General features: G+C 46.1%; 5 protein-coding genes across 5 annotated transcripts; 1 reads left to right on the top strand and 4 right to left on the bottom strand.

Moving 5' to 3' along the window:
- Positions 1-756: 756 nt before the first annotated feature.
- On the bottom strand, positions 757-2,199 carry GLAREA_05708 (RNA-binding, RBD; the record flags this gene model as incomplete). Its single annotated transcript, XM_008078997.1, has 4 exons — positions 757-1,186; positions 1,238-1,756; positions 1,808-1,929; positions 2,158-2,199. 4 exons carry the CDS (start codon positions 2,197-2,199, stop codon positions 757-759), a joined length of 1,113 nt encoding a protein of 370 aa, XP_008077188.1.
- A 1,382-nt stretch (positions 2,200-3,581) lies between these two features.
- GLAREA_05709 (HLH, helix-loop-helix DNA-binding protein) lies at positions 3,582-5,279 on the bottom strand (the record flags this gene model as incomplete). The annotated part of the gene is made up of 3 exons (XM_008078998.1): positions 3,582-3,976; positions 4,029-5,075; positions 5,147-5,279. The coding sequence occupies 3 exons, from the start codon at positions 5,277-5,279 to the stop codon at positions 3,582-3,584; spliced, it is 1,575 nt and encodes a 524-aa protein (XP_008077189.1).
- A 5,117-nt stretch (positions 5,280-10,396) lies between these two features.
- On the top strand, positions 10,397-11,956 carry GLAREA_05710 (uncharacterized protein; the record flags this gene model as incomplete). The annotated part of the gene is made up of 2 exons (XM_008078999.1): positions 10,397-10,969; positions 11,060-11,956. The coding sequence occupies 2 exons, from the start codon at positions 10,397-10,399 to the stop codon at positions 11,954-11,956; spliced, it is 1,470 nt and encodes a 489-aa protein (XP_008077190.1).
- A 2,539-nt stretch (positions 11,957-14,495) lies between these two features.
- On the bottom strand, positions 14,496-16,695 carry GLAREA_05711 (Cytochrome P450; the record flags this gene model as incomplete). The annotated part of the gene is made up of 11 exons (XM_008079000.1): positions 14,496-14,668; positions 14,736-14,916; positions 14,970-15,028; positions 15,129-15,629; positions 15,689-15,761; positions 15,821-15,997; positions 16,122-16,247; positions 16,292-16,320; positions 16,378-16,427; positions 16,473-16,585; positions 16,648-16,695. The coding sequence occupies 11 exons, from the start codon at positions 16,693-16,695 to the stop codon at positions 14,496-14,498; spliced, it is 1,530 nt and encodes a 509-aa protein (XP_008077191.1).
- A 1,387-nt stretch (positions 16,696-18,082) lies between these two features.
- GLAREA_05712 (uncharacterized protein) lies at positions 18,083-18,812 on the bottom strand (the record flags this gene model as incomplete). Its single annotated transcript, XM_008079001.1, has 2 exons — positions 18,083-18,570; positions 18,701-18,812. The coding sequence occupies 2 exons, from the start codon at positions 18,810-18,812 to the stop codon at positions 18,083-18,085; spliced, it is 600 nt and encodes a 199-aa protein (XP_008077192.1).
- Positions 18,813-18,860: the final 48 nt, after the last annotated feature.

An 18,860-nucleotide genomic window follows, 5' to 3' on the forward strand; every position in this document is an offset into this window, starting at 1 on the left:
TTCGGGTACTTCGTCCGTCGCTTCTATCGTTCCAAATCTGCCTTCTAAAAGAAGAAATGCTATATGCCAAAAAAGAAGCCTCAATATCATACAAGAAAAACCCCCGTCTTGATGATGAAAAGGAAGGAAGTACAAATAGTGAGTTGAGAGGTTCCTATGCAGAATGTGGGGAAGCTTTTGAGGGGCCCGCAAGCCGCCATTGTAAATCAATGACAGCGGTTGGGCCGAGGTGAACCCCGAAATTTGCCGTTGGGTGGAGGTGGTGCGTGGCAACACATGAATATTTCACATGTTTGAGATTCGTGTATTTCTTTGAGGTGAGATGAAACGGTCAAAACATATCACAGGGCGAATATATTTGGCAGTCATAGTGCGTTATTCGTATAACTTCATGTCACAGATGGTAAACAAATATATAAGGCTATTGCGAGTGAATATCATGATTCTTCGCTACTCTTCTCAATTAATCTAGTAATACGTGTCTACATGCAAAGAAATTCCTATCCCATCCCAACATTGCTATGAGCGGAGTATGTGCCTCGATTGTGGAACAATGCCCTACGCCTAGCCAAAACACCCCTATTTTACAACAAGATGAACAAATACAAGGAAGTGTTAAGACAACATCTGAGAACCCAGACAAGCATAAGCTTCAGCCCACATCTAAGGCACAATTTTTGTTACAAACCCCAAGCCATCTCACCTCGATGAAATGCCTCCCATCCATGCAATACATCATCGTCACCTCTGTGCGATCTAATAGCGTCCCTCACCTGAATCGCTGCGAGGTCTTCTTGGTTCTCTCGCGTCAGAACTGTAATCGAGTCTCAAGGTTCGGCCATACACCTCCTTTCCGTTGAGAGCCTCAAATCCCTTGACAGCACTCTCCATATCGGTGAAGTCTGCGTGTGCGAAACCTCTTGGTTGTCCAGTACGTCTGTCAATGGCGACGCGGACATCGACAACATTTCGAACATCGCGGAAGAGGTTATTGAGATCTTTGTCCGACATCTCAAAGGCAAGGTTTCCGATGAACAGGGTCTTTGCAGGTGGATTTCTAGCACCAGTGTTGGTTCTCTTGGCCATATAGTTGACGATCATGCGGCGTCCTTCAAATTGAGTCTCATGCTTGGCTTCAATAGCAGCCTTTGCTTGCTCGACATTTTCGAACTGGACGTAACCAAAACTGGATCGAATATTAGCTGAGGTCATCATTTTCTGGTGTTGTAGAAATTACCCTTTACTCAATTGGCGAGCGTCAGTGGCAATAGTCGCAGACTTGACGGTACCAAATTCACCAAATTCTCTCTCGAGATCGGCACCGGTAACCTCGAAGAGGAGGTTGCCCACGTAGACAGTATCGGTAGGCTCAAGGGTGAGGTCATCTCGGGGAGGGCGAGGAGCGGCTTGACGGCGATCGTCACGTCCACCTCGGTATCCTCCTCTATCAAAAGATGACCGGTCTTGTTGTTCCCGTGGGGCTCTCTCGCCGTAAGCAGAGGGGTTCTCTCCAAAGTCAGAACCTTCATCGCCAAAGGCAGACTCAGTAGCTTGCTTGACGGCAGATTGTTCATTATCAGCAGCTGGAGCTACATCATTGCTGTATTTTCGGAAAGCAGATGGAGCAATGCTGGTAGCCTGGAACTTCGACCTGAGGAGGAATGAAGGAGAACTTGTGTTGATGGCGCGAGATTGGGAGATGAGGGAGGAGGAGGCGGATGAGGCAGCGCGAGCTGCGGCACGACGAACGAAATGCCTTTCATCCTATTAGTATTGTGAAAACGTGGTAAGAAGCAGTGGAACTTACATGATGATGATGTGAGGTGGAATTGAACAAGTGTAAGGAGTTCGAATGTTGTGGTTTGGGTTGATGATACTCTGTTTCGCAAAGGAACTTTTTTCGAGAGGTGATGCAGAAATTGCACTAACCTAGCGTGCCACTAGCCCCGATTGGGAACTTCACATCGCGGAAACCTCCTGACGTCCTCGGACCTCAAACTGTCAACGACTGACAATTGGGATGAGTAGCACTCGGCGGGCACATTAATGGCTCGTAACAGCGAATTGGACTTTTGTATGATGTAGAAGTTCTCTTCATAAATCACACAAAATTTCCAAAGAAAGTCTTTTCCCTCGATTTTGAACTAATAGATATACTTGTAATAGCCACTGCTCGACATCATAAAACTGTGCTAACATATTACACACTTTCTTTAAAAGTCTAATAAATACAATACTGAATCCTGTGACACTTATATTTTAATTATAATATTCCAACTGTCAATTGACCCTACAGTAATACCACCCTCTCACCAACATTAGCCTTCTTCTCCTATTCACTATAAACTTTCAAATCACGAGTATCTAAATTGATACCATCCAATCGTCCCTGGAAAATGCAAAGCGTGTTCACTGCTCTTTCTTCGAAGCATGCCTTCTTATGGGAAACTATTCATCATAAAATACAAGGTTATTTTATGCGTGAGCTGAACAGGACAAAAGTTAATACTTCAACCACTTTCAGACCGAGTACGTTTGCATCCTGGTTGTCTAGCAAAGCTTGCTCTTTGTTTAGGATACATTGTCCAATCCATAGATAGATCATTCAGGAACTCCTTAATCTATATTATCTAGAGTAACATCCCACATCCTCGACACGAATTCCAAACAGACAAAATACATACGCACAAATACATAGATTCTGAAATCATTTAAATATAAATGGCTAATATCCCTCGCTGTAATCTACGCAACCCTCGTCTATGATGTTGCTACAGTAAAGCCCTTCCTACACATCGGAAACCAATAATAATATTCTTATTGCACCCAACCGGGTTCCCACCCCGATTCCATAACCTCACTCATAGTTAGAGCAGAGCTGGGGAAGCAACGAAACCCAATGAAACCAGTGCGGGTATATCAAACGCCAGCGAACCATCCCGATCCATGCTTTTTTATCCATATCATTCGAGGCACACGCCAACATGTTCGTCAGATCCCTTGACCCTATCCAGAGATGCATGCCATCAAATAATCCTCCTCCCGTGCCCAGGTTTTTTGTATTTATATCTTATCTTCAAAGAAGAAGTAGCCGAAAAAGAAAGCGTGGTTGCCAGATGATGGTTGGAGCGTATACTCCTGAAATGATTGGCGAACAAAAGAAACGAATATTCCTACAGACACAGAGAATAAACTCCTATTAACACAAGAAAGCTGACAAGCCGTGTCGTATAACATATCCAAATGAGAGCGGAGGTAATGAGAAAGAGAGATAATTGAAGCGCCTCCAGGGTCTGATATTCAGAATTTAGTCGACGGTATCTATCGCTTGACGCGTCGCGTGAGCGTGAACCGAAGGGGTCTTTTGTTGATATATGTGTTGAATGCATTGGCACCAACAGGCCAGAGAACGTACAATGCCCCTGCGAACGGAACATCCACGTGTGCATATTAAAGGGGGAAGCGAAGTCGCAACAATATGCTCGAGCAGGCCAATGTTAGGTCATTACTAGAACTTGCTTCTATCGCTGCAAAGACGAGCTTTCCATTGCTTGTCCTAATGTGGAAAAAGATATAGGCGCTCAGAAGTGGTCGACTCCAGGACGATACGAGTTTTGATATTGGATTCCACTCATTGCTTCTGGTGCTTGAGGATGGCCGCTGATGGCGTTTCGGATTGGTGGTAGTTGTTCCGCTGATCTGACAACATATGGATCGTGTCCGTGACGTGGGTTCCGATCTGCTTGGCTTCCACCGTACATGTTGTTGTTTTGTGGTGGATAGTCATTGTTCATTTGTGGTTGAGGAGCAGGTCGATGGGAATTAGCAAAAGAAGCCAGCTCTCCACGCAGTTGACTGTTTTCCAGCCTCAATGCAGCTGCTTCGCGTCGAGAAGTCTCGAGTTCTTGTTCCACTGAGCGAATCTTAACGGTCAGCCTGCTGATATCAGTCATCGCTCTTCCATATTCAGAGATGGCTGGTACAAAGTTAGCATGGTTCTGTTCATATGTGTCTTCATTGTAGCACACCTTTTGTTAGAATTTCCCATTTCGATGCTTTAGATCCACGTTCTTGAGGCATAAGATCACGCAGTTGGTCGAACAGGTCTTTCATCTCAGTACGTCGTTTACGCTCCGCCAGTTTGTGTGACACTCTCAACTCTGGAGTGCGAGAGTATGGCTGACTCCCACCAGGGGATGTGCCTTCACCCTGCAGCTCGGCTACTTGTCGATGTTGAAGTGAATGATGGTGGGTGGAGACCTGGAGCTCTGACGAAGCCCTCGACAGGCGGTGGTTCAGGTCTGACTGGTCATCGAGTCTTCGTTGCCCCTGCGGAAGACGTGATTCTGTTGTATACGCACTGCTTGCGATCGAGTCGGTGAATGAGTTCCTTCGAGAGTCATTATCAAAGAAAGACGTTCCATTTCGGTTAACATGGGCATCCGCCTCTGAGGGATCAGCATGGAAATCCAACGCCCAGGCTTGACCGGGAATCGCATGAGGGGCCTCGGCAATCTCTCGTGAAGGAGGACCATGAATCGGAGGCGCCGTTTTTGATGTCAATATTCCTCGTGAAGGCGATACAGGGTCGCTGGCCTGCGAGAATCGTGATGACCGTGGAGAGAATTGATCCGAATATCGAAGTCCCAAGTGGGGTCTATCGGTAGCGCCAGGATTTCTTTGCTGTGCAAGCGTACTCTGTAATGAGGTTGTTGATTGATTGTTGGATGCATATGGTGAGGCACCAGACAGACGCATGTCTCCGAAGTTGGCTCCCAAACGGCTGTCTACGGACTCACGTCGCGAGTCCCCATTGATCGACCCGTTGTGCAACGCCGAGTCTATCGTCTGAACGCTCAGTCTATTGTCGCTCAATCTGTTGTGTGCTATCTGCTCTCGACGTTCGGGTATGGTTGGCGACACGATGGATGCGACGCTCATGGCTCCTGTCGGGGAACTGAGGGGGTGAGGGGAGATGCCATTGAACACTGGCGAAGGTGTTTTCTCCGCATGATTATGGTCTGACCCCATGTGATGCGTATTGATACCGTTGTGCGTGTTGGATAGGCTCGAGTCTGTATGCAATTGTTAATCATCTGTTTCTTCGACTGCAACGGCAACAGAGACGAAAGACCATGCTGCTTACGCTTCGAATTGTTTTGTGAGGCATAAGCGCTGTCCCCGCTGCTTGGTTCCCTGTAAACCGAGGGCTCATTCAACATACTGGAGATCGTGGTAGGCGGCTTCACGGCCTGGTGGCCGGATTTGTGTTGGTCCATCGTGGAGGTTGTCGTTCCCGGAGGAGCGCAAACCGTCGAAGGGGTGAGGGGATTCCGAGTCGGACTGGCAAGCGTCGCAGGAGCACTCGTGGCGATGCGCTCTAGCAGAGAGCAATTGGAGAATGCAAGACGGCGAGAAGCGGATGCAAGAAAGGATACTGAGATAAAGGGTCAAAGTCGTCGAGACCAAGGCATGGGTATGGGTAAAGATGGTGTGGAAGAGATGAATCTGCAGATATAAACTGAGTTGTCGACTAAACCGGGAGCCAGAAGTCGTGCTGGTGGACTGCAAACTGCACTGCTGCGGTTGAGTGTTGGGCGGGTTGAATTTGGCGTTCCAGGGGGGCCGAGTAGGGTAGGGTCGAGTAGGGTCGAGTAAGTCTGGGGAGCGATTGCAGGCGTGATTGGCCAAACTCAATTTTAGAAAGAGCGAGTGTGCTGATTGCTGAAGCGTCTCCACGATTTCCAAAGTCTATCACTTTCTTCTAGAATAATGTCACCCGCGGTCGTCGTTTTATCGCTGTGTCAATGGTAACATAGGCGAGCCGTCCGCGACTTAAACCAGACGATGGTCAGAGTAGCACGGAGCGTGAGCGTAAGTCGGAGACAATCAGTTGAAGAAGGGACGCTTGCAAAGTAAGACAGAACACAAAGTACCGTGGTCTCTTCCTCTGCGCCCAGCGAGGAGCGAAGGTGTATTAAAGAGCAGCGGGAGAAAGAACCACGCGAGTGAAGGCAGGGGGGAGGGAGAGGGGCCGAAGCCCAAGACTGACCCTCGCGATGTACGAGGATGGACAACAGCCAGAGCCAGGCCACCACGAGCAGATGCAGATGAATTGCAGCGTTTCTGTGAGCAACGACGCCCACGCCACCAGGCGAAGTCTGCTCGACGACCAGGTGAGAGGTTGATCAGACGGAGGACAGGCCACGGCCACGGTTGTTTTGTGCAGTCGTTTTGGAAGAACACTGCTGGATGAGTACAGTACAGTATTGTATGCTAAAGAGATCCTCTGTGACACGAGAATAGCGTGGGAGGAGCAGTCTAAGCAACAGAAGCACGCTTAAGCAGCGCTCTCCAGTGTATGTCCGGCCAATGCCTGGAGCATCAACCAACCATCGGCAGCGAGGTCGACTGTGGGACAAGCCGCCGGCGAGCAGCGACGCTTCAGTTGACAAGCGAGACAAGGAGAACAAGTAGCACAAGAAGGACAGGGAACTAAATGGAGAGAGCGGCAGAAGGCACGGCGTTACAAGGTTAAATCGCTGGGGTTTGGCTGCCATGATGGACATGGAGGGGCTTCACCCACATGTCTCTCCCGCTGAATCTGACTCCATCTGGAACTAAGCTCAATGGGCAACCATCACGCAACCGACCTGGCTAGCGTTGAGCAGGCTTCTGAAAAGGAGCAACAAGAATTGCGGAGGACGGTATGAGCAAAGGAGGCGAAGATACAACCATCCCCCATCTCATCTTGTATCTTCGAGGAGAATTGCCACTCAGAACATGTGCTCCTCGTCCTACGGAACGTCCGTCCTCGGTACATCGACTGATCTGTCGCAGTGCCCTGATCGCCCTCGTGGCTCATGCCCGCCCTGAATAGGACTCGCTACCTCTTTAGGCCTCCCGAAATCCTCCTCGAATCCCGCTAGACCCAAAGGCCGAGAACTGAAGAGGACACTCCAACTTCTTCATCTGAAGACAGGGCAGGCACCCCGCGAAAGGACCTGCAATCCTACCATCGAGCCTATCGGGCTTGTGTAATCGTCTTGGTAAGGGAAAAACAAAGTCACATAGGCAAGGGGTTGCATTTTTACTTGCAGCGTGCATTCTGATCTTCACTCCACGCATGTTCTTTAGTAAGTACCGTATTTCTCGCTAGTGAGAATACAAGAGGTTATTGTGCATCCCATTATTGGGTTTCCAGATCGGTGGATTCAGATGTGGTGGATCTGGCAAACCACTACACATGCTTTGGAGCTTGAGGTTTTCGTACGCATAACGATATGTCGACTACTGACTCGAAATTCAAATTCCTTTTGACAGCTGAACCAAGCAAGCAACAAAACGTTTGTACTCTTTCGTCCCGTCTTACACAACTCTGTAACGTCTGCCATTGATTTAAACATCTACACTACGGTATTCCAAACACAAACACATCTGCAAATAATAAACTTCCGCACGTGTGCGCCGCTGCTTTTGACCACAGGGTGTTTTCCGTAGCGTCTCTGACAGAGAACTAGACTTGAAGTAGTGAAGATCGACTGACACAATGAACAAAATCTCCGGTAAGCAAGACATTGTGATGGACATTCTTGTCAGTGAAACATGGAGACTTGTGTTGAAGAATCTGTTGTTGAAGATCTGCGGGGTTTAGATGTGGAATGCTGGGTGTAGAAATGTGATCTTGATTGCTTACGGGGGACTGGTATCGATCGTCGAGATGTCTGAGGGGTTGGTGGATCGAGTTAATTGAGGTTGAGATACTAAATACCCTTTTGGATGGCAAGCGAAACAAAGTCTTTTAGTACGAGTACTCCAATATCACCTACAACGTCTCTCTTTCAACTTTCAAACACACATCTAATATCCTACTTTCTTTCGTTTCAAACAACCATCTCCTCCCTAAAAAGGTCAAGCGTCGCCGGTTCTCACTGTGTGATGTCCACTGGGGTCGTACATCTACAACCCTGTCACTTGTCATAATCCCTCCGGGGGACAGGGCAGCGAGATGTTCGTTACCAGATTGTTGAAGCGGCCTTTCTTTTTGAATGCACCGAGAGAATTTGGAGCGTGTATTGCATCTGGTATCGCGCTTCCGAGGATGGAGTAAGATCATGATTTTTGAGACGACATGTTGGCGGAACTCGATTTACCGCCGGTTTTATATGAACACTAAGTTCGTGGTTCTTCTCGCACAGGTCTCCACTTCTAGAAGATGTGTTGGGAATCCGGGGAGATCATTGTGTGTCAATCTGTGGAGTTGACTTCTTGATATCGAGGTCTGTGCGAGTACATCTGATATATCACCACTAACATTGAAATAAGGAATGGTATTACGATTCATTCACATCTATTTAAACAAAACGAATATGAAAAACTCGTTTTGAAAAGGTTGCTCAGCTCACAAAACCAGCCAGCTGTTACACAAAACCCTTTCAACCTCTCTAATCCCCGATAGGCGCACGACATGTCCCTTCCCTTCAGGCACGAGAAACAAACACGCTTTAGCCACTCCACTTCAACCGCCGATTCTGTACGCAGGTTTCAGGTCCCCAATAGCCTGAATGTCCAGCTCTCGGCCCGGGTGTAGGTACCCGACATGGTGATATGGTTTTTGATGCCGCGAGCCTTGGACGCTCCGTTGCAGGCTGTGTTGCCGAAGGGGGGGGAGGGTGGTACGTAGATTATGCGGGTTAGTGGTCTGGGGGAGGGGATCTTGGGTCGTTGGGATGGGGGAATGAGCTTGTTCGGTCGGTTGGTATGCTTTCTTTCTTTGTACACTTTATTGAAGACCTTTCGTCTTGAAGAAGATTGCTCAGACCATTCATACCAAAACCATGCCCAGATCACATCTACCAAACTTCCAGACCCCCATCCCATCATCCAATTTATCACGCTTCTTTCACAATCTATCTCACACCTGCACATCTCCCGCCGGGGGATTCTCATCCTACCTTTCGTGCTACGGGTCCACGCACAAGACAGGTACATGGTGCGCGCGAACCATGGTAGAAGAACCGTTCGTCAATTCTGTGACATGCTGGATGCGGTCTTCCTTTCCCCGCTGAGACTTGGAGATCGAATCGGCAAATTTAGCGTTGAGGTAGTTGGGGATGGTCGGAGGTTTCCTATGGTACATTGTGCTAGTTTAACGGCTTCTAGAAAGGTTGTTTCTCTTGTACTGGGTTAGTCTTTTTCTTGAGTCTCGATGGTGGATGGATTTTTAAATATTTTGAACTTATGTATCTTCAATGAAGTGTGTGAAGATATAATCAATGGATATCTTTCCTCTCAGTATTCCTTGAAACTTGTGAACATGTATTTTCATTGGAAAAGCAGCATTTGATTCCAAAATCAATTGTCAGTGTCGCCATTTATTCACGCCTTGATCTTATCTTCTTCCTTTTTGTCTTGTACTTTGAAGACATATTACTGTGTTTTACAAGCCCCATTCTGGTTGGCAAAAGTTCAAGTTTCTTGAAATGCTTCTAGATCTTGGGGGCAAAGAATGATGTTGGCTTAATCGGATCCCATCATATCTCGATAACTGATCTGATTACCTTTTAGTCATAATAACCTTTGCTTTACATACGATCTGGTTTGTTCGTCTTAAGTTACGTTTTAAACCTCGCTTACTTGGGATTTCCTCAAGATATATTATTAACTGATTACACAAGCTTAAACTCTAAAACAGATTTTCAAGAGCAGTGCTCTTGCATCCTCACTTTACTTATGCTTCTTTTCTCAACATGGCATTGGAACTTTCCTTTGGAATTGTGGTGGATAAGTGTCTGATTCTACGTGACTGGTTCGCTTAGTACATTGGCAGCCACTTGATACTGGCCATACAAGAATTTACTGCCAAAGCGACCAGCTTTGAACGATAAGTTGTTTTTCAAACATTTTCATTAGACAACATTAGAAAAATGCTGAAGAATTAAAAGTGTTGAAATGATCACCTGATTTGAGGTGCCTTGACGCTGACCCCCAGGGCAGCCTGAAATTCCAGCTGCTCACAGGCCGCGCCTCGGCTCTCAGCCACACTCACCCCTTCCCCCAATACGAGCACTCACTACAATGCCAATAATGCCAACGACTTGGCCGCTGGAAAAGGAGTCTGAAAGCGTTTTTGATGCTGACTTCAATCTCATTTCGAAGACTACACGTTCCTTTCTATCTTCAACGAAAACCATCAACTTCAGCGTTTAATATCCCAATTACGCAAAGCTAACTGCAGCAGTCAGTCGCTTCCGGCTTGTCCGACAAGACTAACAAGTCTGACTTCTCACCACTCGAGGGAGGTCACACATGACATGGCATCCTCCTACGGCTCGAAAACAGAACCTATTCCCAATCAAACCGTGGAATCTCTTCACATTAGAACTCAAGAAAAGCAATGCTCTTTCCACGACAATTCCGGCGTTACCGTAAGCGTGCTTCCATCTTTTTGTTGGTGACATTCCTCTTCGACACGCTATATATCCTTTACTCTCAGCCGCAACCAAAGAGAACGGACAAACTCTCACCTTCACTTGTCGGGAAGAAGATATTCATTGCCAGTATTGCGAGGAATAGCGAGTACATGCTGAGATTGTATTGGAATACTGCGCTAGTGAGCTTATGCACTTTCCTTGGACCGCAAAATGTATACGTGTCCATTGTGGAAAGTGGGAGTTTAGAGAATACCAAAGGGGCTTTAATCGATTTGAAAACGGAGTTGGATAAAATAGGGGTGGACAATAGGATCATTCTTGGTGAAGATGCTGTGAAGCAGGTTGAAATGCTGGAGACAACGCCCGAGGAGGGCAAGAGACAGGGGTGGATTTTTACCGGGAATGGAACGGATGGTTGGGAAAAGAGAAGGATACCGCATCTGGCAGCATTGAGAAACAAAGCGATGGAACCGCTTGTCGAAAATGAGGACCAGAAGTGGGATAGGCTGTTGTGGATTAATGATGTTATATTTACGGTAGGTTTATCCATCAAGGGGGGATGGTCACGGGGTCGCTTCCTATAGCCAAACATCACTTTGTTGCTGAACCAAGCTAATTAATAATAGAATGAAGACATCGCTACCCTTCTGTCAACTCGCGATGGCAATTACGCAGCTGCCTGTGCTCTGGACTTTTCGAGAAGTGCAAACTATTACTACGATACCTTCGCTCTCCGAGATTCTTCAGGTCATGAGACTTTATCGGGAACTTATCCTTACTTCTCCTCATCCAAGTCTCTCAGTGCTCTTTCCAAGTTGGCTCCTATCCCGGTCCAATCATGCTGGAATGGTGTCGTCGCCTTTGATGCTTCGCCATTCTATCAACGTTCTGCAGAACCAGATTCATCATACTATGAAACCCATGACCCCATCTCGGAAGCTGGCCGGGATCCTAACGCTCACTCTCAAGCACAAGGAGGAATGAGCAATCATGGACTCAAAGCCCGAGGTCTGTCATCTTCGCCTCAGACTCCTCTCCAATTTCGAGGTATCCCCGATTCACTTGCAAAATGGCACGTTGAGGGGAGCGAGTGTTGTCTCATCCATTCAGACAATCCACTCCGCGCTAAAAAAGGCATCTGGATGAACCCTAATGTTCGCGTCACGTTTAATGAATCAACATATCCTCTTGTCAATCCAAATCAGCTCATCCCTGACTCTGTCGCCTTGCGGGATGAGGCCATAGCCAACACAATTTCCCGCTCTCGAGGCCCAGAGGGTAGTGCTGTGAGAAGAGGTCGGTGGCCAGGACTAAGTGAACTCTTCTGGGGACGCTGGGGGAACCGCATTGGTCGGTGGTTTGGCTGGTTAGCTGTGATAGGGAAGGAGAGTGTGATGAGCAATAGGGTAGAGGAATGGAAAAAGGATGGAAGGAAAGAAGGTGAGACTCGAGAGGAGCCGGGTAGAGAGTGCTTGATCAATGAGATGCAGGTTCTCTACCAGAATGGCTGGATACATCGTTGAGCAAGTCGGTTGAAATTAGAAAGAAAGGCTAGGTGGCATTATTATTTGGTGGGAAGCATGGGATACGCGTCAAGAAGCCAGCCATAAAGCAAGGCGAGGTTAGTATCGGCGTCCAACATTCATTGGAGGGAGCAACGTGTGCATTTCTAGCGGAGTATTTCTTTCATGTTTCGGGATATACCCATTTGGTCAAGTGGAGTTGTACGATTGGTGAAGGAGGTAAAAGCATATTAGCATCGGTGAATAAGATTATTCGAGTGGATCTACGTCCTCAATTCGGTAGTTCATCAGGGGCTTATTTGAATATGCGGTTTCCTTAAAAGCACTGCAGTCTGGATATCCAATCTTCACTCACTAAAGTCCAAGCCACCGTGCAGAAAAAGATATTCCACAACCTCCTGCACCTTCCTTAATTATCAACTCACTCTTCCAGAACTCATACATTCGTCAGCCATCCACACCACCACCTCTCATCCAACCTCTCGTTTCACAAACCTCACCACACCACACCAACAACCCCTCCATTTACCCCACACCCATAACCACTATCCCTTCAACAATACCACCCACCACGAATCGCCATCAACCCAAAACGACCTACCTTTTCGGCTCTCAGATAATCTCGCCACATAACCACATCATTACCCGGTCCTCCCTCCCACATATCCAACCGTTACATATACCGAACCGAGCCCTTCCTTTACGTACGCATTCGTATCTCAACGACTCATCATCCCTCGGGAACTCTTTAACGGGTTGGATGACGATCGATCGCACGCAAGACGAATCCTGCCGAGGGCACAGTAATCATCTTCTCCAAACCCAGAGGTAGACTCGTCAAGTTTACATCTCCATACTTCCTTCCTCTTCCTCAAAAATGTGTCCAACTTCTGCCTCGGGGAATCGAAAAATGAATACTACACATCCCAGCTCTATATTTCGCTACTATTTTCCCAATGCCAAACGGCTGCAGATATTCTCGAAGCCTGGCTGGCTGGGCTCCGGCTAACTCACCTTGATTCCTATTTACCACGCTGTGGCGATCGGGATATTATCCGGATAGAATGCTTCTCGCGTGTTTCTGCGTTAGGCTTATGCGGATTGGGATGTGCTACCGATGCAGGTGAGATACTAGGGGGAGGGAGGTTAAGCGAGTTGGGGTAAAGCAGCGGGGATTATTAAGGATGTGTGAGGTTGGGGGTTGTGGTTTGTAAGAGTGAGATAGGGCTGATGGGGTGAGGGATTTGAAGGGAAGGAGGTATTTTTGTGTCTTAGAGGAAATGCGTATGCGATGTTAAACATTTGCTTTTCTGGTGCATGTCAATCACTATATTGTGTAAGTTTCTAAAGCTTTGGTACTAACGTAGTGTTACTTGAGTATCTTCATAGAGTCGCCAATATCAGATGACTAGAGACCAAGATTAATAAAGAACAAACTATGTAGAGGTATCAGGACGAACTCACTCTCGTCACGAAAAATTTGGTGCCACATCTTCTAAAGATAACCATTCATTATCCTCTCAAATATACCACCAGCAACCAGTAAGTGTTCGAGGAATATGAAAAACCTTTAATCTATCTACGCACTGTAGCCTTTTATATGACTTCATTATGTCGACAAAACACTAGATAAATTTAAGTTGTCTCTCTTTCAATGTTGCTGGGTAAAAAGGGTTGGCTCTAGTTGAAAACTTGGAATGACTTCTAATTGCAGGAATTATCATAGACCTGAATTCCTGATTTCTGGCCTAGTACTCTGCATCAAATTTAAAGATTCGGATAAAATCTCAGCTATGGGTTTCTAATACCACATTTCCGGTGCAACCCAGCGTCCTCTAATACTATCCACTGACAAAATTTCGCAACACCATCTCCCAAAGCACAGCAAATCAATCTGTCAACAGACATCTCCAGCAGCCTCTCAGTTCCATCCTTAAAACAAAACTTCACATTGTCTTAACTGAAATCTGTGGGTTTCAAAGTGCATTCTTAACAGGAATACATTGGGACAAGTCCAACACATTGTGGCTCATCATTTTCTAGCGAGATAGATATCAGCCATCTGATTAGAGTCAGGAAAAACCGGAATACGTCACGTTATCACGCAGGGCAACAACTAGGTCAAGTTCATCATTGTGGCTAAAACTGTAGTCCTTCGCTTGACGTGTGGATAACCTAGAAGTTATTTTCTTGTTTGGTTTGGACTCCTTTTGAGTAATGACAAACGTATTCGATGACAAGAACGGAATCGGCAGCAAGCTCAACATTAGCGAAAATTTATTTGCTAGAATCACAAATCAGGCTAGTTTGCTAGGGTTTCTCTCTCAGGGAGATCATTTGTTAACACCTCGGTTCACTCCATGAAAAACGTTCAAGCAACGATACTTTGTCTGGAATATCAAGTAGGCCGTTCTTCTCTACGTCTACCATGTGGTTGTTACATTTTAAGAAGAAAGCCCCTTAAAGCTAGCAATTTTTCCTGTTTTGGGTATAATACCCTATAATACCAAATCTTCTTCTCGTTATCATATTTACAGTTTCAATCTGATCTATCAACAGGATGAAAACGCACCCAGAACTCAGGCTTCTCCCACATCCTATGCATCTTGAAATCCCTCTCATATACGATCTTATGATCCGATACCATCTCCACGTCAAAGCTCCACAGAACCTTAGCAACGAAGATTCTCATCTCCCGCCAGGCCAGTTCCACTGGGAAGTTATTAGCACGGGCTTCAAAAATGCAAGTGCGTGAGAAGGGTGTTGGGCTTTCACTTACTTCCAATGCACTGTCTAGGACCCAATCCAAAAGGATAGTAATGGCTTGTTGCGTCGTTCTCAAATGCGGCGTTCCAGTGAGGATGATCTTTAGGTAGCCAGTGTTGAGGCCTATAGCTACGCGGCTCATGGAAGTACCGAGGGCTGCGTGTGAAAGCAAAGTGACCGTATTGCACTTGAAGCTGAAATTGGAAGGTTAGCGAAGCTACTGATTTTGGAATGTGATGATACTGACCCCTTTCTCAATATATCTTCCATCAACAATTGCACCTGGGCTCACTCGCGGAAGTCCACCTGGAATAGATTAGTGTTTATTTATTTTGGGTGATTCGTGAAACTTTGAAGGAAATTCTGAGAGTTGTCCAGAGACTCTTAATGAAAATGGTTTGATTACCTCCCTCAACAAACGTGAAACGCAAAGTTTCCATGATTGAGCCATGTAGAAACTTCAGCGGAGCCAAAGCTTCTGCCGTAATATCTTCATATCTAGCGAAGCTTTCCCTTATTTCCCGGACTAGCAGTCTGTGAATGTCCGGCTCTTGCAATCCGAACATGATCGTGCATAAGAATTGACTTGCCACTGGTAGGTAACCAGCGATAAGTAGCTGGCCAGAAACTACCTCAAGAGCTTTTCTCTCTTGCCCTGTAGGTGGAGGAGCCTCTGCAGATAGCAGCTGTTCGACATGATCAAGGTGCTCAAGTCCCCCACGATGCTCAATGCGCCACTCAAGCGTCTCTCGATTTAATTTTCTAGCTTGCAACTCACTAATAAGTGCAGAAGGCGGAACAAAAAGGAACTGTAGTGGCACTGAGAGGGGGAACTTTTTGAGGATTTGATGCACGTTGACGAAGAAGTTTACACCCCATAGCGCGTGGAGAAAGGCTGAGCTCGACACTATAGTATCTTGTAAGTACAGGTTACGAATAAAGAATATGTCTTGGAAGGCTCTTTACTCTTTTCCACTTGCTCCAATTCTCTGCTATATGATAATTCGGCAGAGATGTCCATCGAAACCCAGTCTGTCCACTAGAAATTGACGATCAGTCACTTCAAACATAATCAGGCTTTGTGACTACAAGACTTACAATCTTGAGCTCTACACCTTGCTCGTTTTGGCCAATTTTCTTCATTTTCTGGACGAAAAGATCCACATATTTGTGTATGGTCGATTCCTTTGCTTTAATGGACTTAGCACTGAAAGCTGGTGAGAGCTTCTTGGCTGTGTGGCGATGTTTGATGGGATCTTTCTCCCAAGTGATGCCCTATTTTACAGAACAAAAATAAGTAAGTTTCAGCAGGAAACTCTTTCATAATATAATTAAAGGTATAACGACATAATAATTTTGGACTATCATATGAGATGAAAAGTAGAAAATGATTGTATACCTGATCCCCATCACCAAGAGAGATGAAATCTGCTTTAAGAAACTTCTCAATGTGTTTGGAATGCGAACCATAGATGTCTAGATTTGAATCAGATTTGATGCCAGATAGCGGTGGGATATTTTTCAGCTGGGAAAAACACCTGTTAGAGCTTGCGGAGTGATAAACACCACCTCATTGGGAGCAATCCGAACAACATCACCTGTCGTTCTGTCAGCAGTCTCACCAAATCACAGATCTCAGGAAAAGATCCTCCTACCGTATTTTTTGAACGCATTTTCGATCGCCATTGGATATTTACCGGTGATCCTGACATCGTCAGAGAAGATTAAAATCATCGATTAGGTTACTCACCAATGGTATGCGTACCACACATTTGATATAGCTGCGATTCTCGGTCCTGGGAACTTCGAGGCTGGGTGGAAATATGTAAAGTAAATACACCGGAAGGAAGCGTAGACGGACATCTAAATACGTTGAGCTCTTGCTTGATCAATAGTTTGAGTGGAAAATGTTTCATGTGACTTACAGCGCCGAATACGAGTATTGCATACTGGCCAACAGTGAGATGAGACATTGACTGAAAAAGTTGCATCTTGATTTTTGATGTCATGATCTCGCCGAAGATAACCTAGGTCGATACAATTTGACCTCTAGTTGTGGCGTTGGGATGGACGATGTTGAACTTTCCGTAGTAGAAATGATGTTGGTGAGCAGGTTAGATGCCAACTGTTGGAATCCAACATCATCTAACAAATAACCAACCGACGCGACACCCGGCAGGAAATCCTAAAAGCTTAGCTGAAAGCTTCTGGAGGTAACCAGCAACCAATAGACGGAATGAGTTATTTAACATAACTTTGTTTTCTAATTTTGTAATATCTATGCTATGACAAGAGGACTTCCCTACGGCCTACTCCTGCTTCACGACTTGATTATATAGCGATCCCTAGGTAATATATGTGATAGAGATTCAATCTCTCATTCTAAGCACTTCTCTCCTAATGACAAATTTCAATCTCATCTCATACATCTCAACATACCTTATTTCGGCAACAACATCAAAATCGATAACAAACCCCTCCGCACTCAAAACACACTATCTTTATATTCACTTACTTTCCAAAAGACCCCAAGACCCCTTCTTTATTATCATTATTATCGAAAAATCTGAACAATACTACGAATGAATATTCCAACACGAGAGACACGCACCCCTCCACGACTTTGACGCCGGTCGCTTGTACAGAAAAAGCTATCAAGGCCTGGGAACTCGAATTTAACATGGGATGGGTCTCGAGTGGTCCTTCTTCTATTTCGAGTGCTCTCAAATTTAAGAGCCCTAAGAAAGCGCGGAATCGGCAGCAACAACAAATTCGGCAGCAAACACCCCCTCTTCACAGAACATTCACACACCACAAAACCACCAACCCTTTTCTTTTCTCCCCCCTCTACATCACTCAAGTCGATCCATGACAACACTCTACTCACATGGAACTAGCGAATGCGATGTCGATCCAGCGATGATGTGCAAGACCCATCAGGGCCAATGTCCCACGAGAGCGATGGAGTCTAGACGATTCGGGGTTTTAAGGAGGAGTTTCGGGTTTGGTGGTGATGAAAAGTGGGTTTTCGAGCTGTAAGTGTGGTTTTGTTTTGTTAAAGTAGTTAAGAATAGTTATGACGAACTTTTCGGAGTGAGGGGAAAAAATTCATAACTTGATAGAAATGGTTGGAAGTATGCAATCAATAGGAAAGATCCTGACAATAGTTGAGTCGCACCATAGGTAATGTTCTTTTTTTCATTTTTTGAGTTTTCTAGGATCAAGTAAACCATTCTGCTTCCGAAGCGATCGCATCAATCCCACGATATCCCACTCACTATAACATACATCGCATAATTCTTTCCATCCCATTGGTATCTTCCAGCCCAGTCTTCGTAAGAGCATTTCCACTTTCCGCATTTACTTCTTTTCATTGACATACTTAGTATCCGCCGCAGGAGCTTTCGGAACCTCCTTATCCTTCAAATCCCAATTATTCAAATATCCCACACCAACAGTAAGATAAGTAGCAAAGCCCAACCATCCCAAATACGGCGCAAGTGCCAGCCCAGCCACAGTATCAACCTGGCCCCAGAGATAAGTCAAGTATCCAGTGACACCGGTGAGCGCGATGATGTCGACGGTGGCTTCAATCGGGCGTTTGGCGACAAAGAAAAGTGGCATCCAGATAAGGTTGAGACCGAGTTGGATGGAGTAGAGAGTCGCTCCGTGTTTGGTCAGGACGTGCTTTTCGGCGGAGGAGAATGGGTTCATTCCTACGGTGTAGGCGCGATAGGCGGAGTAGCCCATTAGGCCGTAGAGGAGGGTCCATGCTGGACCGAAGACCTCTGGGGGTGGGCGGAAGGGAGGTTGTTTGAGTGCGAGGTAGGTTTTTTGGGTTTCTTTGGCTGGAGGGTATGAGTTAGATTGTGTGACTATGCAGAGACATGGAATGGTGTAGGTGATTGTCGTTTGGTGGTAAGATTGTGGATATCGTGAACTGTAGCTGGTGTAGCTGGAATGTCTTTGTGTACTTACGTCTGCAAGAGTATCCGACTGCAGTGCCCAGTGCAATTGGCAACAACACAGAGGTTGCTGGATTGGCGAAGATCGCCGCAGGAATCGTGATGGAGGGGATGAAGGTGGTCATTTTCGTGACTGTTTGGATGGTATTGGATTGATCTTTGAGGATGTTCGT

Source organism: Glarea lozoyensis (assembly GCF_000409485.1).
Source record: "Glarea lozoyensis ATCC 20868 chromosome Unknown GLAREA10, whole genome shotgun sequence".
NCBI classification, from domain to species: Eukaryota; Fungi; Ascomycota; class Leotiomycetes; order Helotiales; family Helotiaceae; genus Glarea; species Glarea lozoyensis.